General features: G+C 34.2%; 3 protein-coding genes and 2 long non-coding RNA genes across 7 annotated transcripts; 2 read left to right on the forward strand and 3 right to left on the reverse strand.

Annotated features, from left to right (window-relative positions):
* The first annotated feature begins 1,668 nt into the window (after nucleotides 1-1,668).
* LOC125223485 (putative aquaporin TIP1-1) lies at nucleotides 1,669-2,707 on the forward strand. Its single transcript, XM_048126659.2, has 2 exons — nucleotides 1,669-2,098; nucleotides 2,171-2,707. The coding sequence occupies exons 1-2, from the start codon at nucleotides 1,697-1,699 to the stop codon at nucleotides 2,531-2,533; spliced, it is 765 nt and encodes a 254-aa protein (XP_047982616.1). The 5' UTR covers nucleotides 1,669-1,696; the 3' UTR covers nucleotides 2,534-2,707.
* A 1,707-nt stretch (nucleotides 2,708-4,414) lies between these two features.
* Nucleotides 4,415-8,591, reverse strand: LOC125185571 (uncharacterized). The gene is made up of 5 exons (XR_007170187.2): nucleotides 8,405-8,591; nucleotides 6,482-6,553; nucleotides 6,300-6,387; nucleotides 5,358-5,499; nucleotides 4,415-4,567 (listed from the first exon to the last, which is right to left on the reverse strand). It is a non-coding gene; the product is annotated as an uncharacterized LOC125185571 (long non-coding RNA).
* LOC148933262 (uncharacterized) lies at nucleotides 6,386-7,543 on the forward strand. Its single transcript, XR_016134598.1, has 3 exons — nucleotides 6,386-6,799; nucleotides 6,884-6,946; nucleotides 7,237-7,543. It is a non-coding gene; the product is annotated as an uncharacterized LOC148933262 (long non-coding RNA).
* A 4,294-nt stretch (nucleotides 8,592-12,885) lies between the features above and the next one.
* Nucleotides 12,886-15,748, reverse strand: LOC125218398 (protein SOSEKI 3-like). Of its 3 annotated transcripts, none has more exons than XM_048120057.2 (6): nucleotides 15,144-15,748; nucleotides 14,994-15,063; nucleotides 14,800-14,915; nucleotides 13,604-14,420; nucleotides 13,280-13,525; nucleotides 12,886-13,178 (listed from the first exon to the last, which is right to left on the reverse strand). In XM_048120057.2, exons 1-6 carry the CDS (start codon nucleotides 15,361-15,363, stop codon nucleotides 13,127-13,129), a joined length of 1,521 nt encoding a protein of 506 aa, XP_047976014.2. In that variant the 5' UTR covers nucleotides 15,364-15,748; the 3' UTR covers nucleotides 12,886-13,126. The 3 variants fall into 3 exon arrangements, with proteins under 3 accessions (XP_047976014.2, XP_088918941.1, XP_047976015.2); XM_089062815.1 differs by having other exon boundaries at nucleotides 13,280-13,522; nucleotides 15,144-15,746; XM_048120058.2 differs by having other exon boundaries at nucleotides 13,281-13,525; nucleotides 13,604-14,385; nucleotides 15,144-15,213.
* Nucleotides 15,749-19,540: 3,792 nt separating this feature from the next.
* LOC125219806 (uncharacterized) lies at nucleotides 19,541-20,549 on the reverse strand. Its single transcript, XM_048121885.2, has 2 exons — nucleotides 20,399-20,549; nucleotides 19,541-20,330 (listed from the first exon to the last, which is right to left on the reverse strand). Exons 1-2 carry the CDS (start codon nucleotides 20,456-20,458, stop codon nucleotides 19,809-19,811), a joined length of 582 nt encoding a protein of 193 aa, XP_047977842.2. The 5' UTR covers nucleotides 20,459-20,549; the 3' UTR covers nucleotides 19,541-19,808.
* Nucleotides 20,550-23,202: the final 2,653 nt, after the last annotated feature.

Genomic DNA, 23,202 nt, shown 5'->3' on the forward strand with positions numbered 1-23,202 from the left:
TTCAATTGTTTGAGCACAATGATGCTGAAACTTTATAAAATAAATAAACAAATAATAGTATATCATTGATTCACTTGGATTTTACATGGTTTTAGAGGGTAGTTTTACTTGGTTTTGATCATATAATGTGTACTACATGGTTATAACTACTTCTCTATTATGTTGGTATTTTGACCATTTTGTGAAGAATGTGTAGAAAAAATGTACAAAATAGGTGGATGCGCAGTAGCTTTGGTTCGAGACAGTTTTTCTGGAGATTTTGAAGTCCGACTCGCATGTAATGCATACCATTCTCTTCGTCTTCGAAAGAGCTTCACGTGGATATCTTAAACGTCTCAATCGGAGTTCGGCAGAAAAAGTTATGGCCGTTTAAATAAGACTGCGCAGAGCAGTGACATAGCTGGCGACCCGCCAGTTTCGCATGCAAACGAACCTGGCGACCCGCCAGCAAAAGACGAGAAAAATGCCCTAAGCAGCTGGCGACTCGCCAGCTTCGACGCACACCCAACCTGGCGACCCGCCAGCTTCGTCCGACAGTTTATTTCGGGCCCAAAGTCAACCCTAGGTATATATATGCCTAGGAAACGCCTCCAAACACAACTTACACGCCTCCAACCCCAAAAATACCACTTTTTCACCTAGAAAGAAGAGAAGAACGAGCAGAGGACGAGTATTCATCGCAAGATTGAAGACGAGACCTCCAATCCGCCCAATCCAATTCTAGGAGTTTCTACTTTTAGTTTTATTCTTATTCAAATAATGTTTTTGAATATTTCTTTGAATATTTCTTTGACTTTTGTGTTGAACATGAGTAGCTAAACCCTTCGTAGAGTTCTACGGGGGAGATACAATGATTCTTATGTTTAATTGATTTCCTTTTTCTATGTCTTGGCTCATGTGGTTATTTTGACTTCTCTTGTGCTTATACGTTTATTTGATTGATCACCTTATAAATGCAAGTAGTTTAATTTGAAAGAAGAGAAGTTGACGTCTTTGCTAATATAATCGACAGATTTGAGCCTTTGAATGCAGCTAGGTATCTTAGGAGCTTTTAGAGTTGTTACCTTAGTTCTAGGAAGGACACTTCGGTTCTAGGTAGCAATCTACAAATTGTATGTTTTGTGAAAAGATATAGTTTTACCTTAGTGATAGCTTAATAACCCTTGAGATCCTTTGTTGGCATAATTTGGAAATTAGTTGAGCATAAGATAGTTGTTATCGATCCCGTAGGATTCTACCTTCCTCATCCTTGATCTACATCCGTTTTCTCTTATTTGCTTTAGTTATCTATTTGTTTTTAATTGTTTTTACCTTGCTTTTAAATAGATTTAGAAAAATCAAAATTCCGATTCATCTAGATAGTAGTTGAGGTTGGTTCGTGGTAATTAGGTTGACACTCATTGTCTCTGTGGATACGATACTCTTTGCTTACTATTTGCTACATTAGCCCCGTACACTTGCGAGTATACTTGTGTTAAAAATAAGTTCGAGAGCTATAAATCTTTAATCTTGTAGAAAAGGGTACTCCATAGTACTAGTAGTATGGATGAATGAAGAAGAATAAAAAAATGAAGAAGAAAAATGAGGTAATAATATGAGCGGCAACCGGGTAGAGCGGTACCATGCAGAAACTCGGGCAATATAAGAGTAGTGCACTTAACAACCCCTCATTCTAATTCTATAGTCTCCTCCACCAATGCCGGGCCCCAGAGACCACTTCAACGTCCCGCTGAGGCGCGTCGCCATCGGCAACCGCGACGAGTTCAGCCAACCCGGCGCCATCAAGGCCGCCGTCGCCGAATTCATAAGCACCCTCATCTTCGTCTTCGCCGGCTCCGGCGCCGGCATTGCCTACAACAGCCTCACCGGAGACGGCCCCGCCGGCCTCATCTCCGCCTCCATCGCCCACGCCTTCGCCCTCTTCGTCGCCGTCGCCATCAGCGCCAACATCTCCGGCGGCCACGTCAACCCCGCCGTCACCTTCGGCCTCTTCGTCGGCGGCCACATCACCCTCTTCCGCGGCATCCTCTACATCATCGCCCAGCTCCTGGGCTCCACCGCCGCCTCCGCCCTCCTCATCTTCACCACCGGCGGCATGGTAATTAACATCATCATTCAAATTTCAAATTTTTCTAAATTTTTGTTCACATTCAAATATTGTACTGCGCAGGCCGTTCCGACGTTCGGCGTGGCGGGGATCTCCGCGTGGTCAGCCTTGGTGTTCGAGATCGTGGCGACCTTCGGGCTCGTGTACACCGTCTACGCCACCGCCGTCGACCCCAAGAAGGGCGAGATCGGCATCATCGCGCCGATTGCCATCGGTCTGATCGTGGGGGCCAACATCTTTGCGGCCGGCCCGTTCACCGGGGCCGCAATGAACCCAGCCGTGGTTTTCGGGCCTGCAATGGTGGGCTTCAGCTGGGCCAACCACTGGATCTACTGGGCCGGCCCGTTCGTTGGGGCCGGGCTGGCCAGCGTCATCTACGAGGTCTTCTTCATCACCCACACCCACGAGACCTTGTCGGACTACTGACAAATTCATCAAACTTTGGATCTGTGTTGATGAATTTCTGGGGTTTAATTTTTTTGTTTCCGGTTTCAAGTTTGAAGATGGAGTTGGGTCGTGTTTTTCCACATTCGTTTCACCCTTCAAAAACTCGGGTTTACTCTTGGGTTTAATTTAATAAGCTCTTGTTAATTCTACTTACTTTTTTTGTGTGTTTGAGGTTACGTACCATACAAATATCAAATATGATCATCTTAATTACCTACAAAATTAAGAAAAAGACGCATATTACTAGAATAATCTGTATGGTGCGACAAAAATGTATAGGAATGTTTCTTACTACTTATAATATTTTAGGTACATTTAAATATATTACTACCATGGATAATGCACACAATTGAGATGTCTTAAGAGGTAAAATACTTATTGAGACATTAGAAAGTACCATAGTAGGTGACACACAAGTTTTTTGTGTTTTAATAATAGAAATATCTTAAGAGTTCGACTATCATACTCCCTCGATCTCCTAAAAATAAAAACTTTTAAAATGACATAGGTTGTAATGCAAAATTGATTAAGTAGGAGAGATTTAGAATGAAAAATGTATTAGTGAAAAATAGAATCACAGCTTATTAGAGAGAAAGAAATTTCTAAAAAGTTTATTTTTAGGATGTTGAATATTTGTGGTCTACTTATGGTTTGGGCCTTAGTATTTAATTGCTTTGGACTAGTCCCAATTGGTTAAATGCTGAAGCCCAATATTGTGTATGGGAAGCCCAATCCGGCTTGACCCATTACTTACCTTGACCACACCGATGCTTGCCACGTGGAGCTCTCACCCGGATCCTGCTTTGAGGCCGTTGATCTTGAGCTGTGTTTGTTAAGTGAGAGGCCGACCTCTCACTTACCCTATTCAGTTTTCACTCTCTCTCTCTCATTCCAGAACTCTCTCTGCCTTCTCTCTTCTTTCTCTCTCTTATTTTCAGGCGACTTCGCCGGTGAACTCCTCAGATCTTTAGTTTACACCGATTAATCCTTGTTTTAGTGGGTTCTATCGGTTTAGATCTTGAGTTTGGAGACTTTCTCGGTTTCCATCAGAGTGCTTGGAGGATTCTTACCTAGGGTTTGAATCTGGTGAAGTCTGGCGTTCAAGAAGTGAGAACTTGTGAGGATCTTGTGAGTTTCTGGTGATTGCGAGGGGTTCTGACAGTTTGTGTGGCAATCGGTGTGGCTAGGGGTTCTGACCTAGCATTCGATGGTTTCTCATCCCGTGACTTGTGGTAGAAGCATGTGGGGAGGTCCTTGGCCAAGTGTAGTCACTGTTGTGACCTGAGCCATATCCTTACTGTTCTGTCTTAGTTGTAGTTTCTTGTTGTTACTTAGATCTGAAAGGGTCTTGTGTTAGTATTCTAACTTGTCTATCTTAGTGTGCAGGTTCTAATTGGCAAGGACTCAGATTCCAGATTGGTCAATAATCTGGAAAGAGTTAGGGTTCCAATTAGGATGACAATCTGTAACAACTAGACATCTTACTGTTGTAGATTACTTGAAATCTTGTAACCACCTTTGTACTTGGCTTGTATTGTCTGAGATTAGCCATCTCAGAGATCAATCAATAAAAGAGGTCCCAGTTATTAGTGAAAGTGAAAGAATTTCTATTCTTAGGGAACGAAGGGAGTATGTATTTTCACTTTTTAAAAATAATATTTTTTAATTGAACAATAGTGCGCAATAGTGATTAGACCCCATAGATATTAATTAATCTATCAATATATAAAGTACCAGTTTTTTGGCATGCCATGTGGCACTGTTTTTGGCGGGAAACATCATAAAATTTTGGCAGCATCTTAGCTTAAAATTTGTGATCTTATTGTAAAGTCCAGTTGAACTTATATCAGTTTTCTTTGTATGTATCGAGAATTGTGTGGGGGTAGGGTGCAGCCTATGTGTTTATACTGGCATAGGCTTTTGTAAGAAAATACTACTACTATATTACACAATATATATATATTTTTTATTCTTCCAGATTATCTTCTAAGCTCTTTCCAATGCAATTAATTCCTGAAAAAATATTAATAGTATGTTAGTACTCATACTTAAAACCTATACTGTATACATTTGAAATTATGAATGAAATTGTACCTATGATATCAGAGAGGCAGGGAATAAAATCAGAATTTTAGAAAATGAAAAATGAGAATAAAATCATAATTTTAGAAGATGAGACATAGAGAGAGAGAGGCCGAGAGATATTAAATGTACAAAAAAATTTCCCGCAAAGCAATAGCAATTATCTATTTCCAATGCAATTTATCCTTGAACAAAGGTAAATAATATCAATTTATCCTTGAACAAAGTTAAATAATATGTTAGTATTCATATTTAAAACCTATATTTAGGATTATCAAAAAAGCAGCGTCAGAGAAATCCAGAGAGCTAATATAGTCACAATTTTAGAACATGAAAAAAAAAGAGAAAGAAAGAGAGAATGAAATTAAAATTTTAGAAAATGAAAAATAAGAGAGAGAGAGAGAGAGAGAGTGGGACAGAATATAAATTTAAAAATCTGTTGTATACAGATACCATACTAAATGAAAAACCTATCAAGTAGTATATATATATTAAAAACTAAGCATTGAATTGGAGACATAATACATCCTATTAAATAAATAGATGATAGGATTTGCAAAGCATTCTAGAATTAATATTGCAAAGAGTAGTAATTGTATTTGAAATCTAACAATAATAATCTCTAATACCTCATCAACATTAAGTTCATGTAAGTTAGATATGACTGTTGTCAAATATAGGTATAGGACATAGCTGGAAAAGAAAGAATTACATGGAGTACCTTTTTTTTAATATGGTGATGTCTTGATGCAGTAGAGAGTAGGTATTGTAGCCGCCTATGCTTTGCAATGTTATCTTCTCTCTATAATGATTGTAGAGTGAAGAGAGAGAGGCCGCTTTTCTTTTCCTTCTCTTTCCTTTTTCTGAAGAGTTCAGAGTGAGAGGCGGCTATTATATTTTTAGGGTTAGTTTTATTTTTTTAAACTCAATAAGTCACATATATATAACACAAGTGAAGTTAATAATTGCTGAAATTAATTGGGCCTTAAATGACCTTTTATGGTTGCAAACTTATGAAATTGAATAGGCCAAATTTATGAGACATGAATCTGTAATATTTAACTTATGTTCATATTAATATTAATTTTATATTTGTATTAATATTAATTAATATTAATATTAATTAATATTAATATTAATATGAATATGAATATAAGTGTAAAAGACTTTCTATTAATATTTGGCATGCAAGTTGTTAAAGTATTTTAAGTCTAAATATTATTATCAGATATTTTTTATAAATAGAAAATAGTTGTTATGTGGAAGGTCTCTCATGATTATGTTTTTTTGGGGAACACGCACAATTTTCCAACAAGCATGCTGAAGAGGACTCACACTATAAATACCCTACCACTCACTCCTTCAGCCACCCTCACTAAACTCTCTCAACCAAAATCATTCAGCAGAGTCATCATCAGAAAAAGTTCAGAATCTTTCTTCTTCTTAATTCATCTATTCTCACTTAAATCACTACTCATTTATTGTTTATCTATTCTTCTATGAACTGCAGTCTTTATTCTTAATGTATTTCTTTCAGTTTCTGCTATTTGTGCTTTATCACTATTTTTTTCTGTTTTAGTTTCATATTATGCCTTAATGTTACTTATGTTTTTATAAGTTTCCATAACTACTTAGCATAACACTATGAAGGTAGTTTACTAACCTGTATTTGTCATTGCCGTGATGCAACTCATCTGTGAAATCTTGAGTGCTATCTCTCATTCATATTTTGGATCAAGAAGTTCCTGCAACTAATGAATGAAATTATTTGTTCATGTTTCTGAACTTAATACAAAGTCTTATTCAATTTAAGTGATCTGTTGATTCTCATAAAAAGGTACTGACCTCATTTTACAATTTCTGTTCAATGATTTGCCTTTTTTGTCACTTCTATTTGCAATCTATTGGGATCATTTCCTGCACAAAATAGGATGTTAGTTTAAATACTGCATACATTCTTTAAATTAGTCACTGATTTATGAATATTTCTTTTCAATAGCAGAAAGCACTGTATCTCAAACAATGACACCATTCATTAGTTGCAGGACAATCTTATACCTAAAGTTACAACTCTACCATCAAGGTCCGTTGCATTCGTGTTTATGAATACAATTGTGGAGACAACAATGATAGCACTTTGGAAGTAGTATTCCATGATAGCTAGTATGTTTACCAAAACAGAATACATGAAATATAGAAAGTTTTATATAATATATATGTTTCTATTTACTAATTTTTTGTTTACAGGGCACCAGAATTCAAACTTCTCTTCCAAAGAATGCATGCAAGAAATTGGTTCACAAATATAGGGTAATAGATATTCCAAGCATGCATCATTGTATTCAAAAGCACATGAATCAGGCAAAGTAAATTATTTATTTTCAGAATTTGCTTATGCTTTCTACAAATAGCCATATTGACACCAAAATGACAACATTATCACTGTTATTATTGATAGATTCTGATTTTGTGCACCTGAAAAGAATAAAGAGAAGTATTCAAATAATTTGTGCTTTTCTGAAAGATCTGTAGTGTAGTTAAGTATATCTAACATGTGATCCTTTTATGGTACAAGTCTTTTGATATATTTTGTGTTGCAGACCTTATTTTTAAATCTTTTGAGAAGATCAAGAAGAAGATGAAGAAAGTGAATGTGATTGAAGATGATGATGAGGCTTCTGTCAGCTACACTCAGGATTTGTCTGGAGGTGATTAGATTTGGAAAATCTTAAGAGTTTATCTGTTTTTCATTTTATTGGTTAAGTTTTTGAACGTTTCTGAACTTTCATCTTAGTTTTTTGGAGGTTTAATAGATGGACTATGTTACATCAGTTAGCAGTTCTGGATTTTGATTTTTGTCATTAACTATTTTGGTATTGGTAAACACTTCTAAGCTGAATTTTATTTGTAATGATGGTTGATGACTTTTTTTTTTATTGAAGTATTTATTTGGGTTTAGTTTTATCTGTTTTATGTATCTTTGCTTTGGTTTTCTATCATTTAGCAGAATTGTGTTCGGACATACTTAAATCCTAAGTAAGATAAAAATTGATGCCTTCCAATTAGTAAGTATAGTATAAGGTTTACTGATTCTATTTTTTTGCTACTCTTCTGCATTGTTTCTTTTTAATCTTTTCTACTGGCTTTTTCTAATTCAAATTAGATCAGATCACTATCTATGTTTCTGTTTTACAACTCAAGCAAGTATTTTAGTCATTTCTTAAAACTGAATTAGCTGCTATCTCTTCTTATAGTTATTTAAATAGACATCTGTATTCATTAACTCTACTTGATGATATATAGATATAAAGTTATACATGATTTTTAAATGTGTTGTTGCTCTAATTATACTACATTTTAGATCTGAAACTAATAGTCAATGCACATTTCCATAGAAGTACCTAAATTTTCCTATCATTCTCAGAAACAAATCATTGTCTATTTGTCCCAATATTCAAATTCTGCAATTTTCTTTTTAACCCTAATATTTTGGCAATTGAAAGATCATGTTGGAAAACCTTTTTAAGTAAATACCTTTTTAAGAACACCTTTTTTTTTTTTGCTAGACTCTTCTGTACTATTTTGTTCTAGACTTTTTTACTGGCTTTTTCAAACTCAGATTAGATCAGATCACAAACTATGTTTCTTTTTTACAAGTCAAGCAATTATTTTAGTAATCTTTTAAAACTGATTTTAGTTGCTATCTCTTCATATTTTTTCTATCTCCTATGAAGGTGTATCAACTGATGCTTCAGGTGAGTATTATACCTCTGATTGGCTTGATGAACGACTGCTACTTCGTTTTTTCCTTCTTCTTCTTCTTGCATATTTCATTGTCTTTCAGTTTTTTTCCTGTCATTAAACAAGTGTAAGTATTTTTTTTTAATTAAAAAGCATAATAGTTTAACCTCCATTAACTTTCTATTTGAAGTAGATGGTTATGTAGTCTTTATTTCCCAGCACATTCTGAAGCCTTATACACATTCTGAAATTCACTAAAATCTTCATTTATGCAATGATTTTGCTAAATAGGAAACCTAATAGTGTTCTAAAAAATTTTTGTCAATAGTCACAAAGTTGGTAACTTGAATTGAGTCTATCAACTATATTTCCGAATGCAATTGAGAAAAATATTCCATAAATGAACTTTGTGTGAGGACACTAATCTCATCAGTTAGTTTTTCCAAATATTTGTGGTCTTTTTTCCAAATTTTCGATCTATTTGTTGAATCCACTTCTTCTCCGATTCTGGCAAAAAAGACAATGAAATAAGTCAGAATACACCCAATCTTCGACCTTTTTGAATATTAGTCGAAATTTTCTTGGAATATACCTGTAATAGAAACCGAATTTGGTCTGATTTAGTAGCATATCTATGGCCTTTTGTTGTGGTTTACCGTTTTACGCCAGTCTCCGTCGTCTAGGTTGAAGGTACGACGGAGGCATCGGTAAGCTGTCGAAGAAGAAAATGAATTTGAGGTTTTTCAGTGTCAAATTTCTAGGGTTTGAGATTGTTTTGTTAGGATTTTAGTTGCAAATCTGAAAAGGAATCGTAGTTCGGAGTTGTAAAGGTGTAGTGTTGTCCTCCGCGCCGGCGATTAAACGGAGCATCTGATTTTCCGGCGGAGGAGATGAGTGTGTAGTTAGGGTTTCTCGAACAGCGCCGACAAGGAATAAGGAGAAAATGGCTTATATATGATGTACTATAAATTATGGTTTTGTTTCTTAATTTACAGCTAATCTGTTGTGTAAGTTTGGAATTATAATTTGGGCCTGCATTATTTAGATGTATGGGCCAATTTAATGAATCGGATTGGGCTTATAGTCTTTTTAGGCTATGTGTTTTAATGTGTTGGGCCATTTAATTGTGGCTTAGTATTTATATATAAAAAAGAAAATTATTTTTTTCATTATATTTGGCTAATTTTTTTAATTTAATAATTTATATATTAATTATAAAGTTTGTTGTATTTATTTTATTCATAATAGCATATAATTAGGTATATCATGTACAATGTTATTAATATTATGGATGAATTTTATTTTTAATAAGTATGAATTTTATTTATAACATTTTTGTTTTGTTTTGGAATCACATGATTATATTTGTATTTATTTTTAGTTGAACTATTCTATTTGCATTAGTTGAGCACTTGTATGAAATGTTCAATCTTGATAACAATAGTTTGGTTTTACTTTCCCAAATATAGTAGAAACTATTAATTATATCGCTCAAAAGAAATATAGTAGAGACTATTAATTATATTCATTTTCCCAACTATTTGTTACCACCTTCGCTATGTACGGGACAAAGGATTTTAAAAAATTAAGGAAATATATTTAAAAGAAATAAAATTATGAATTATTTTTTTGTTAATTTTGTTCAACTAATATTCATTTTTTTTAAGGCTTTCTTGGTGGATTTGTTGAGAATCCTATTATTATTAACGATGTTGTTAGTGATGAACTTGATACATCTAATACGGAAGGGAGCACTACTGTTTCTTCATTTTTGTTTCAATCTGGAGGCATTTTTCTATCATTATTGAGATTGAATTATATCAATTTTATCAATTTTTTTAACTTTTGTTAATTGTTTTAGATTTTTTATAAAACATTAGTTTCTACTTGACTGAATGAAATTAAATAATTTTTTTATACGTAGATTATTGGGATATCGGTGATGCTTTGTTCTCCTGTTCGCATTCTGGTGCGCTATTTTGGTATGAAGAACGTTTTGGCAAACCGAATAAACCTAAGAGTCCGAGATATTCCCTTTGTTGTATGAGTGGGAATATTGAGATTCCTTTTATGATAACACCTACTGAAGTTTTGTTGCGTTTGTACTTCTTTCTCTAATGATGCCAAAAGTGTTCACTTCTTGAAAAATATTCGTTCATATAATTTTATGTTCTGTTTTACTTCGTTGGGAGATAAAATTGATAATAGTATGAACACCGGTCGTTCGCCTCCTGTTTTTTGTCTACATGGTCAAAATTACCACTTGATTGGTAGTTTGCTACAGTAGAATGTTGCACTTCCCAAGTTTATGTAATTTTAATTAATATTTTTTTGTTTAAGCTATAACGTTAATCACAGCTTCATAGTTCCTCCACGTTAACAAACTTCTGGTAAAATTATGCGCTATTAAGATTATCTAGACATTAAACATTCGACCCAAACCAATCCAAAATCCCCAAATGTGGAAAAATAAAAACGCAATCTAATTCGATTCCACCATCTCGACTATTTCCAAGTCTTAAACTATGAATTTGAAGCCGTATTTGGAAAAGGACATTTCCTTTCTCCGCCGGCTCTCCTCCTTCATGTCCTTTTTATTACACTATATTTCATATATTTCATGATTGAAGGATTGTTAATAGTAGCAATATTTTATTTAAGTAACAGTTTATGGTTTATAATTATATAAATTATATGCTACATATAAAATGGTTCATTTGTAATCTTGATCATTTGTTTTGTAAATCTTTATAATCTTTTGAATACAAAATATAAATAGTTTCTATTCTTGATTTTCAATAATTTTTACATATTTTCTATACATTCTTTATTTTTATTTAATTTGTTTTAAATATATTTTCTTATTTTTTGAAAATCACTTGGCCCGTGCATAGCACGGGTGGTAAAACTAGTTATCTTAAATTTGACTCTAATGGTTGATTGGAAAGAGAAAATAATCAACCCCATCCAAAAAATCCTAAGAAGTACGAAATATGAATTTCGACCGGGTACATTAATTGCTTTTTACTAACCTAAACTTGGAAATGAGAGTAGAAAATGTGATTAATGAATGATCCCTCAGAATATACAATTTTAGTTAATTAAATATAGATTTTAATATATAATTAATAAAGTATTTGAGAAATAAAAAATGGATCTCATCTCAGTAAAAAAGAAAAAATAAATTGCGATTGAAAATGGAAATATTATTATGGATACTGGCAGTGGATACCATAAAATAAAAGAATTAGCCTGATATTAGAAAAAGAAAAATGAATTCATAATAAATGTGGACCTTTGTATGGAGCGCAACAACTGGGTGTGCATATAACACAAACAATGCCACGAATTGGGAATAGGGACCCGACCTTGTGTTTCACATGGTGGCAAGGTTGGAAGGGAAATACTGGCCCATCATATTTCGTGCAAATAAGGATTACAGTTATTTTATTCCTTGTTATAGAAGCAAGCATACGTGCCATTTTTGTAAAGCCCCGTGTCGATATAAAAGGGGCACAATTTAAAATATGTGCTAAAAGAAGCCTCTAATGGGCTTTTGCATTCAAAGTCGGCCACAAATAAGGCCCAATTATACTGGGCCGGATTCAATGAATCAATTCTTAACAGAGAGTTCTATTGAGAGTCCATATGCATTACGCAGTACTTCCATTTACCTTTGATCTGCAGAATACTCAATTGATTCGAATGTGAATATTCGTATGATTTATAGTGGAATCTTGATAAGCGGGAAGAATTTTAGTGATCCAATATACTCCTGTAACATGTGATGATCTCATAAAACCGGACTATATTGAAATACTGTATTAATTATTACAAATCTACAAACTTCTTTTTTTTTTTTTTATAAAACATCAAATCTGTAAAGTCAGTCTCATAGATTCCGCTGGTAGGTCATTTTCGTTAGTTAAAAAATTTAGTGGTCTACAATCTACATAGATTCTCATGTGGTCATAAAGTTGCTACATAGATTCCACTTACAATCATTTTCGTTGAGTAAAAATTTAGTGATTTATACTGTCATGCGGTACTACATATTGCTAATCAGATATTTGGAGAGAGAGCAAAAAGAAGATGGAGAGATTTACGTAATTACAATTAGGTAGACATATCATGTGGCAGTGTGTATGGACCCGTTTAATATTTTACCATTTTCGTCTCCCTCTTTATTAACATTTACATGAATTTCGGCTTCAAAGACGATTGTAGAATATGCAGGTGAGCTTCTTTATTAAATACTTACCAAACTGTTTCTAACACGTCCTCATGCATCAATTCCAAGGCTCATAGGAATAGGTTTTAAAGTATGCATGTAGATATCTCAGTTTCTCCTGCCCCAATCATCACTTAACATCTGTTACTTTTGATATAATGTTGACGACATTTTTACACCTTTCAATGCAAAGTTTCCATATTTATAACAAAAGGAAATGTGGTAAAAAGTAGGGGCAGTGGACAATGCAGAATATATTCTCTAGCAAAGGAGAAGATTTATCTAATGCTTTTCATATCCCTTTTCATTTGTGTAAATGCTTTTACAACTGTCAAAGGAGAAGTTGAAATTTCAAACCTGAAACCTGAAACCAAGAATCAGATCTGGACCACATTTGGAGATTCATCTGTTTCACTTCAAACCTCAACATCAATTTCTTGATTTTGTACTAGGATGTTTCAAGATTGATCCCTCTCTTCTCATCTATGCGATATAAATAAAATAAAATACTAACTCTCTTAATCCCACGATGCTGTGGATTGTATAATAACCCGAGCTCCTGATGCAAGCCTGTAGGAGATGAAGTAAAAGAGAAAATGTTTTAACTTAAAGTTTAAATGAGAACGAATCTCTAAACCACTAGTTGCTTATTCAAAGGAGATGGAACTCAACTTTCTTCAATTCTGACTGAGCGTGGATCTGTCGTCCTCTTGCTCTCACTCAACATGCCAGGGTCAGTGATTCGCGAGCTTTCCCCTCTCTCGGATGAGATCCTACGTTTCTCGTATAGAGGGGATCTCAGTAATTCACATCTTAGCTGCTTACTGAGAGAAGAAGCCTTGATTGATAATGGGACGCATTTTGAATGTGTGGAACTGTCTTCTTCCTTATCATTTATTGAATCAATATGCTGACTGCTTTTGCAAATGAGTTTTGTTAGTTCACTCACACTATCTCATATGCATCAAAATATTAAGAAAAACAACAGCCCATACCGATCAGAATTGTAAGAAGAAGATCGTTTGAGAGTGGGTGCAACTGCTTCGACCACACTCTTCTCAGCCAAACTCCCACTAAAGCACTTTTTATCTGCAACCCTCTTCCCCATTGGCTGATTATTCTCAGGCAGGTGATCGATCTCTCCCAACGTTACTGAAGTCGACAGATACTTGGAGCTGGAATACCTAGGCCCGTAGGTTGGAATAAGGCCAAAGCTGCGATCTTTCTCTTGTACATAACCACAGGAGATTAGTTGCGTTATCATATTTAAAATCTTGAGCTTTGTTCTTGATGGGAACCGGTATCCTTCTTCTTCGAGTATCCTAAAGCTGTTCAGCTTCCTCACGTCATCTCTGATGAGAGATTCCAACGTCTTCTCCCCAATACCACTTGATGCAGCACACGCAGCAGAGGGAGGTGGCGAAACAGAGTTCCCAGATCTCTCTGCATTATCTTGAATCTCGGAAGGTTGAGTCTGGTGAGGTTCCAATGAACCATCATCAGTCGAAACACCTTTCTCCACAACTGCACATTCTTGTAACTCTGTCTGAGTGGAAGCATTAGCAATGCCCTCATTTTTGTACTCTGTTAGGCTTAGAGGGCCATTCCAAGACGAAACCTTCTCCACACCTGATTCTGGGGATGCACAAGGGGGCTGCAGCTGAGGTGGCAGCTCATCATCCTGCAAACTCTTTGTAGTTCCATCATTCAAGCTAGACGAAGAAGATGACTCCTCCTGGTTCTGGGGGCAAGGCGGCCCAGATAATGCTCTCTGGCCCTGTATCATAAAAGTCGGAGCAGGACTAAAGCGACCTAAAGAAACAAGATTCGTCAATTTTGCAGAAGCTAAGCAAACACATCTACAAATTCAGTCCCCTCAAGAAATGCATACCATCTCAACAACATGGATATGACAATGAGTTTACTCGGTACGGAACTAAAGAGGCCTAATAAACAAGATTCATCGACTCGCATAAACTAGCAAATTTACCAATCCGATTCAAATCAACGCTGCATATTCATCAAACAAATCAACGCTGCATATTCATCGAACTAGGTAACCAAAAGCGATCTAGAAAACAAGATTCACCAATTACAGAGAGTAAGCAAATTCACCTTTCCAATTCAATCCAATCAAACCTGCATATTTATCAAATTTTTTAGCCAAACAACTGATATAAAAATGGATTACCTGGATCCGAATCTTCAAAGATCTCTGAACCCTTGAGAATGTACTCATTGCCATGAGCAGGATGAATAACATCATCCTCGCAAAGATCATGCCATACGTACCCATTCCTGTAGCTCCTGCATCAACAAAATTGATTTTGAAATCCAAAACTCAGAAATCAAATCAAAGTTCAGTTAGAATGTTACTGCCCCCACCTCTTGCAGGACCAAGAATACATTGAACCGATACCTCTTCCTCTCAAAACATTAAGCCTTTCAATCACATCTTCAAAAAAAAAAAAAAAACTCAAAAATCAAGCTGCAGCAGCATTTGTAACATATTTACATCCGAAATCACATTGCTACCTCTCAAGTAAAGATCATCACTAGATAGCGGGACTTCCATGAAGTGCGGGTGCTCAAGCTGGCGATTCCGGCATAAATAGTAAACAACCGGAACTTTCCCAGCATGACGCGGCGGCGGAGAGCTATAGTGATGATTGTATCGATATTTGGGAGATTTCTCAGTCCAAACTTTTGCTCTATCCGGACTCAACTGCCTGTATTTCTTCATTCTCTCATCCATTTTCACCACTTTAAAAATCCAAATCAAATCCGAATATGATCAACCATGAAGAACTAAGTAATTCAGCATTCTCTCCAGAATTCGATAAAATCTCAATACAATCACGCAATAGATCTACGACGACGACGCAAGCAAACATGAAATTAGCTAAACCTTTTTGAATAGCACATGTTTGATGAAATGACAGAGCGAGTGATGAGAGGGACGGGATGGGGAGGACTGGAGCAAGTGCCTGAATTTGAGGGGAAGAAAAAAAAAAAGGCATCAATCGTTGTGGTGATTCCACTTGTAGCTTTTTCTTTTCTTACTTTTGAGGATTCGATTTTTGGCTTTTTTTTAAGGGGTTTGGGAGTGCTGTGATTCAAAGAGGTTTGTTTGGTAGTGGGGATGGAAATTGGAATGGGAGGATACATTTGTTGATTCAGTTTGTGGACCCAACATTTTGTACATACAGACGTTATTATGTTTTTTTGCTGAATCTCTAAAATAAAAACAAGAATGTTTCGGGCTCAACATATGTCATCAATGGGAGGGAAAATCAATTTTGCTCGCAACTTTATCAACTGCTCTGTCCATGGGACATAAACTACTAGAGTCTCCTATAATGTGTACATTATTAGAATCTCAACATAGATATATTGATTCATTCAAGAGTGTGGAAAGCTATACTGATTCTGACAAAAATACAATAAATCTATGTGACCAAATTTTGTACAACCAAATTCTTGTTTATTTGACAAAAAAATAGGTTTATTTATGAATTTAATTAAAATATTAGATACATATATAGTACATGGAAAGTGCATAATATTGTGGTTATATATTTATAATTTTTTATAATTTTTTTATTTTTTTAGAATTATATATGTAACTAGTGCCTACTTTAATTCAAATTTTAAAAATAATAGAAAGAAAATTCAAATATAAATATAAAAAATGAGGTTAAAGGCTAATAAGTCTTTTTAACTTATCCACTTACTATGTTTATAATTTTAATATATAACTAATACATCAAATTATTAATATAACTTTATTTTGGTTGTACAAAATTTGGTTGTTTATCACTGCTCACAAAAATATGTCAATTTATTTGCTCCAATTCATGATTTCATGTAACCAAAACTTTCACCTCTTGGCTCATAAATGCGAATTTTTCCAATACTACATTAATGGAAATTTCTCCTTTTTCTTTATTTATAAATATTATTTCATCCGTCGTATAAAGTGGATGACAATTGAACAATGACACATAATATTAAAAGGTGTTGTATGTGTTAAAAGGAGAAAGAAAATATATTTTTACAATTCATTAGTCTTATATTATTCACCATTTTCATTTTATATCATAAATTTGAGATTGATTTTTGATGTAATTAAATTAGTATTTTAATTTTAACGAGAAATCACTTAATAAGAAAAAGCTTAATTAACTTTAATATTCTTACTCAAAATAGAAATAGTGTAAGTTGTTTGCGAAGAGACGAAATAGAAAAATGTGAGTAACATGAGTAGATCAATGTGAGAGAATTTCTTTAAAATAATTTTTGAGTCAATTAAAAAGAAAAGTTTAACAATTTCTTTGAAATAAAAGAGTATTATATTCATTGCGTAGTATTGGACCGCTAAATTTTCTTTTCTATTCAATTTATAGGCTATTTCCAATATTTTGTAACTTGAATAGGAAAATTGATCCAAGGCTTGAAAACGAGCCCGACATGAAGGGCGCAAATAAATTGTAAGAAACCCCACAAATCACAATAAAGTTTTGGAAACATAATACCTCAATATTCAAATAATGCATGATTTTCCACGTTTGGTCATGCATAAGAGTGGGATGAGTGTGACACTATTAAACATAAAACTCAAATACTCGAACTCAGTGTGTCAAATTAATTTTTTTTTCTTGGCACAATTCAACAGATAATATATGATAAAAAATTAAAAATGAAAATATTGAGATGTAACGAACCACATACATTGTATTCGGTCATTTTCGAACTTGTTTTTTGTGAAGCTACACGTTGGTTCAGCTCATTCTTGTAATAATTTGCGAAACCTTATAATCAGCATCATTTGTGATTGCATTCATAAGAATATTCATTAATGGTACAACATTCTAGTCAAGTTGTGTTTAATGGTATTAGTTGGAAGATATATTGCTTGTGGAAAGGGGAAGAAAGTAGTTGATTGAGTGCAACTCCTTAATGAGTTTAATATATATGGGCCATCCCAAAATTGAGTTTTGATGAGTGGCCCAAATACTACGTGTTGAACTTCTACCCAAATACTACGTGTTGAACTTCTACATAATGTTTTTTTTTTCTTTTTACAGATTACTGTTTAATATTGATACATCATTCACGTGCTGAAACTCACCAACTAATTATGAGTTCAAATGGTTGTTAGTTTCTCTTCTGTGTTAAAAGTTATAACCAATTTCTCATGCTACACTTTAATAATTAAAGAAAATGTTAATTGAATAATGATTTACTTAGTCCCTATAATATCACAGCTCCATATAGATAATAAATTAGTTGGACCTTTAAACTACTCTTTATATAGGAACAAAAATTGGTGAGTCGTCACGGTCCCCTTTGAACTGTGTTTTACGACTAGAAATTCTACTTTTCTTTTAGAATTATACTCCATATATGTATATAATTTAAATAAGACAATACATCGCAAGTAGATAAGATTATTACAACATCACATAAGATGGAAAATATTGTAGTACTACGTATAGCGAATTCAAAACATTTCAATTATAGAATTTTATAACGTCTTTGAGTTATGGTTAACTAAGAATTAAAATTCATTTTTCAAGAAAGAAAAAAAGGAAGGAAATTTGGACAACATTTTATTACTATTATTATGTAAAAGGTTGTTGGGACACAATAATTGAAAGTAGCAAAGATTGGAGGCAGGTTAAACTAAATCACAAAAGATAAGTTGCAAAAAAATGATTAAAGAGGGATATAATTTCAATTTTCAACTTAAAAACAGTTAAGACATGGGTTTAGATCGCAAATGAGATCTGTGGGAACCCACTCAGGCCGACATGCTGGCCCTTCTCCACCTCATGGTTGTTGCCCATACACATCAAATTTATTAATTTCCCATGTTTCATACATATAGTCAAATTTAGAAACAAATATTTAGCGCAGAACATGGGCTAATGGTAAAATATAACCTAAAATCTTCCAAATCTCATTTAAAAAACGGGTGCCCCCAGAAAGTACACACAAGAAAACAGTTTAGTGTTATGAAATCTTGTACTGTAAATTGTATGATTCGAATTCTCAAAACAAAGTTAGAGAGTTGGATTTTTTTTCCCCAAAAATTAGTAAAAATGAGGATGGTCATGTTAACCGACCCATCTAAGGCTCCTTATAGTAAAAATCCGAAAAATCAAAGTTTAAAAAAAAATCAAAGAAGCCAATTAAAACCATGTCGACGTTTGAAGAAGCAAGCAAATCTACTATGTTTTTGTAAATAGAATTAGATCTGTGAGAGCTTCATAAGCTGATCAAATAATAATGATAATAATTCATTTTTTGTGTTGTTATTGAATGCTTGATTTCTATGCAAATTCTCTCTATTTGCATGCTAGGATAATCCCCTATAGAGTCCGGGTCAAAATCACATTAGATTTTAAAGGGCCATGGCCCCAGCAATTTAAAATTTTTATCTGTATTTAGTTAGAGGGCCTTTGGGTTGATGCTAGATCATTTGATGGTAGTCATTACACACTTAAAAGAGAAGGCAGCTTATTCATAAGAAAATGTCAAAAACCAAATTGAATGAAAAATTTGAGCAAATTGTCTTGTTTTGTATTGTGAAAAATCTCAAGTTCAGGGATTGTGAGCAATGAGTTTTCGACTTTTCGGTGTAGTTGTTGTGATGTGAGAGAATGTCAAATTTGTTGAATGTGGTAGTACTTTTAATTTGGTGGAATGAGGTTACTAATCCAAATATTTATCACAATTTTAACCAAAAAACCCATTACGATAAAGAACTTTTGGTTTGTGCATTATTGTTGTCATCATGTGGATGAGTTGTGTTTGAGTTTTGTATAAACACATTATGCATGTAAAAAGAGAAAATAGTCGGGTGAACTTCTGTTGATGACTTAGTGAGGACAATTTTATTAGTGTGTAGTTTAGAATTTTTACAAGAATGAAGAAAAGTAAAACAATTTTAACCTCAACTCGTGTATATTAGCATTACTACATTCCCTAAATTAGGAGTACAATATTATGATGAGAAACGAAGAATATACATATAAAAAAAGCTGGGGTAGGTGTCTACAATAGTAGGAGTACTAAAAATAATTATGCATAGAAAGTAGAAAGAGACCCCCCAACCAAAACTAGGTCATTCACTTTTCGCCTTCCAAAATCTTCCTAATCTTGACTACCAATTTCAACGACAAGACTCTCTGCAATTCACCAGTTATAGAGCTCACGTTTTGTGCCCGCCCAATGCGGGGACGGCGGCGGCGGAATCTGATAGGGGTCGACCACCGGCGGAGGGTGGCGCCACTGCGGGAGAGGGCCGGCGAGGAGGAGGGTCTGGAGCAGCGGCCCTGCTTTCACCACCGCCTGCAGCAGCTTCCCCTGTTCCGGCAACGGGCCTTTGATCAGCTCCACGGGCACTCTGTCGGGCGAGGAGGCGATGCTCTCCTCGCAGTCGGAGGAGGACAACCCGTCGATTCCTTTTGCGGGCTCGGGCTCGTCTTCGATGCTGGAGATTGCTGAATTGGGGGCTGACTGGTGGACCAGGATCTTCTCCAACAATATCTTCTTGCAGTTTTCTCGAGCTTCGTCGCGCTCTTTAATGGCGCCGGCGAGGAGCTCCTTGAGGCGGAGGATTTGGGCGTCGCGCGATTTCAGGTCGTGCTCTGCTCGGACCCTGCTTTCTTGGAGCTCCATGCTTAGCTTAAACAATAGCTTCATTTCATCCATGCTCTGCTCAAATTCACAAATGGAATTAGGTGGAATTGAAATGGACATTGATTTTATTTTATTTGATTTACCTTTTGTTGGTGAAAATAAGGGGAGTTGAGAAGCAGAGGAGCGTCATGATCAAAATCCATCCAACTTTTGTTCAACTCAACCCTGCCACTCCCACCTTTTATACACCACTGCTTAACTGTTCCCCTCAATCTTTTTTCTTTTTCTTTTTTCCATTTCATTTTTTTCGATAATTCTTTTTCTGTCTGCGCCGTGGCAAAAATTTGTTTCCATTCCAGTGTTCATACTTAAGTTAAAAAAGACTTTTTTTAATTGCAGTAAAATTTAAAATAATTCAAATTACATAAAGAGAAAAATGCGAAAAAGGTAATTTCTAACATTGTACTCAATTTGATAAATCCACTAAATTTTTATTCGTGGGTTATGGGATGTGGATTTAACATTCAAATTTGTAGTAATATAAGTGGACATTAGTTGAAGTATGTTAAAAATGGAAAAAATGTTAATTTTTCATTTTATGGAGGGTTTTAGTGTTTTACTTTTGCATTTTTCTCTTAACCATGATGAGCTTTTCCTGAGTTGTAACGACTCTACATTAAATGAAATAATTACTTGTACTCAAATGAAATGAATTCAATGTTTGGATATCATCACATGTGCTCATATCATATGAACTAATAATCGACCCTATCAAATTCAGATTTGTTCACTATTACTACTAGTACTAGGTATAGCACACCGTTTTAGTATTTTGTTTAGTCTTATTACTATTAATATCTTTATTTTGGATGACATGACATTTCTTTTGAAAAATATAATTGGTGGGCCACAATATTTTGCCTAGGGTTGGGGTGGAGTGGATTACGACATATTAGGGGAGGAGGCTATACTGCCAAACCTTAACAAGATTAAGATAAAGCTGATGTATCTCTAAGTTAAATGTGACTGTAATTTGATTAATGGGTTGGTATTCACTGTGTATATATTTATAGAGAATAGGGCAACGATGAGAATAGAAATACGATCAGCGACAAATGCGGCAGTAAAGACAACTCTGATTCTCGAATGTGTTTTACACCACCAACTTTAATGTTCCAATATAAATACTCTATTTTGCTTTTTATTTATTTATTTAAGGTGAGTATTGAATCCCATTATTTTTAGTTTGTTAACAAAAATGCCATAATCTTTGCATAGATATACTGAACGTTTCAGTTTTCACTTACAAATATCAAGTAGTAGTAAATTTTTTGAATGAAATTGCCCCCCAGAAATTCAGATGAAAAAGAAAAAATCAAGAAAATTAAATGCCAATGTTGCTAAAATCGAATATTTATTTATTTATTTTATTTCTTCTTCAAATAAGCCTAAAAAAATAAGTTGGGTGCCAAACTCAATAAGATCAACTATAATTTTCATCCAGTATTGGCTCGAAGCTTGAATCGTGTTGCAAATTACTTCACGTTTCAAGACAGAATTATTATTTTTTTTCTTCTGAAAAGCTTACTATAAATAATATAAAACGATAGCAAAAAATATGTAATTTGAATCTATTAATTATGAAATTATTTATTTAATTAGTTAATCCATAGGAAATTTAATGCTCTTAAGTTCAAACCAACCGCAATATATGACGAGCTGATTTTTGCCATTAACAACTAATGATTGAGATCGAGAACTTAAGCTGCAGTGAGAGGCCACTTTAACAAATAGCATTAATTTGTTTAATAATAGTTCAATTAATTGTCTTAACTACAAATCATTGCAATATTTGCTCTTAAAAAAATAATAATATTAAACCACCTCATCTCTTAAGCATATATGAGCGGAATGATTTGATCTCTACTCATGTTAATGGAACAAATTATTTGACCAGTCTTCTACCACTTAGCGCTTCATTGGGGGTGAGGAAATAATCCCCTAGCCGGTGGCAAGAGGAATTAATAACGTAGGAAATAAAAAATAGTAGTATTAATATTTGTTACATATTTTTACATATATTGTCCTCCGATCTCTGATGCTGTTACAATAAAAAGTTGTTAAAACCACAAGTGTGTTGAATTAAATTATGAATCAATAAGTTTGCAAAACAGTATAATCAATTTAAAAATGGAGTAGAGTATAGTAGGCAGTTGGGAATTATAAATAAAGATGATGAAAGAGTTGAAGGATGGAGAAAGATAGCAATAAATGGAGCATCTACCACCTTAGGTTTTGAGGTGATATTAATGGCGGTGCTTTAACTTTATGATCTATCACTCTTTAATTTAATAACCAATTGGCACCTGACTAGATCATATATACATTCCCTCTTTTTGACCAGTCTTCTGCCCCTTGAACTGTGTGTATCTATCTTATCATCCCCTCTAAAGTATCCATAATACATAACTTTCAATTTTATGAATCATATATGATGCATTAAAATAAGATTGCATTGTAGGAATTGCATACATAAGATCTATATAATTTCGGGATTGTGTTATGTTCCTATAAGGTTAGTTTTGACACATGATTCCTTTTTTTTTTCCTTCATCAATTCTAGTTTAAAAATGACCCTCTTGAGTAAATACTCCTACTTCTAAAATGTAATGTTATCATAGTAAATAGTAACCCATAACCCAGTTTTCTTACAGTTATGTTGGAATATATACTCGAATGAGGTTGCATGTATTTAGCGGTGGACATCAAATATTGAGTTTTATAATAAGTTTATACAGAATATGTATATAGGGCTCTGCAACTTTTTGTTCACATATTATCAAAATTTCAACTGTAATTATTGTTTTGTAGCTATAAAGTCTGATCAACATAATTACTCTGTTATTTTGTGTTTCCACCGAATAAAATACTAATATTACTACTATGA

Source organism: Salvia hispanica, chromosome 1 (genome assembly GCF_029641045.1).
Source record: "Salvia hispanica isolate PSC_SH4W2 chromosome 1, Shi_PSC_v1, whole genome shotgun sequence".
NCBI classification, from domain to species: domain Eukaryota; kingdom Viridiplantae; phylum Streptophyta; class Magnoliopsida; order Lamiales; family Lamiaceae; genus Salvia; species Salvia hispanica.

Excerpts from the sequence above, each read along its gene's own strand:
- LOC125223485 (XM_048126659.2), top strand. The coding sequence starts at position 1,697 with ATGCCGGGCCCCAGAGACCACTTCAACGTCCCGCTGAGGCGCGTCGCC. Across the intron at positions 2,099-2,170 it reads TCTTCACCACCGGCGGCATG|GCCGTTCCGACGTTCGGCGT; the intron begins GTAATTAACATC and ends TGTACTGCGCAG.
- LOC125218398 (XM_048120057.2), bottom strand. The coding sequence starts at position 15,363 with ATGGATGAGAGAATGAAGAAATACAGGCAGTTGAGTCCGGATAGAGCA. Across the intron at positions 14,916-14,993 it reads TATTCTTGGTCCTGCAAGAG|GAGCTACAGGAATGGGTACG; the intron begins GTGGGGGCAGTA and ends TTGTTGATGCAG. Across the intron at positions 14,421-14,799 it reads CTTTGAAGATTCGGATCCAG|GTCGCTTTAGTCCTGCTCCG; the intron begins GTAATCCATTTT and ends TTGTTTCTTTAG.
- LOC125219806 (XM_048121885.2), bottom strand. The coding sequence starts at position 20,458 with ATGGATTTTGATCATGACGCTCCTCTGCTTCTCAACTCCCCTTATTTT. Across the intron at positions 20,331-20,398 it reads CTTATTTTCACCAACAAAAG|AGCATGGATGAAATGAAGCT; the intron begins GTAAATCAAATA and ends GAATTTGAGCAG.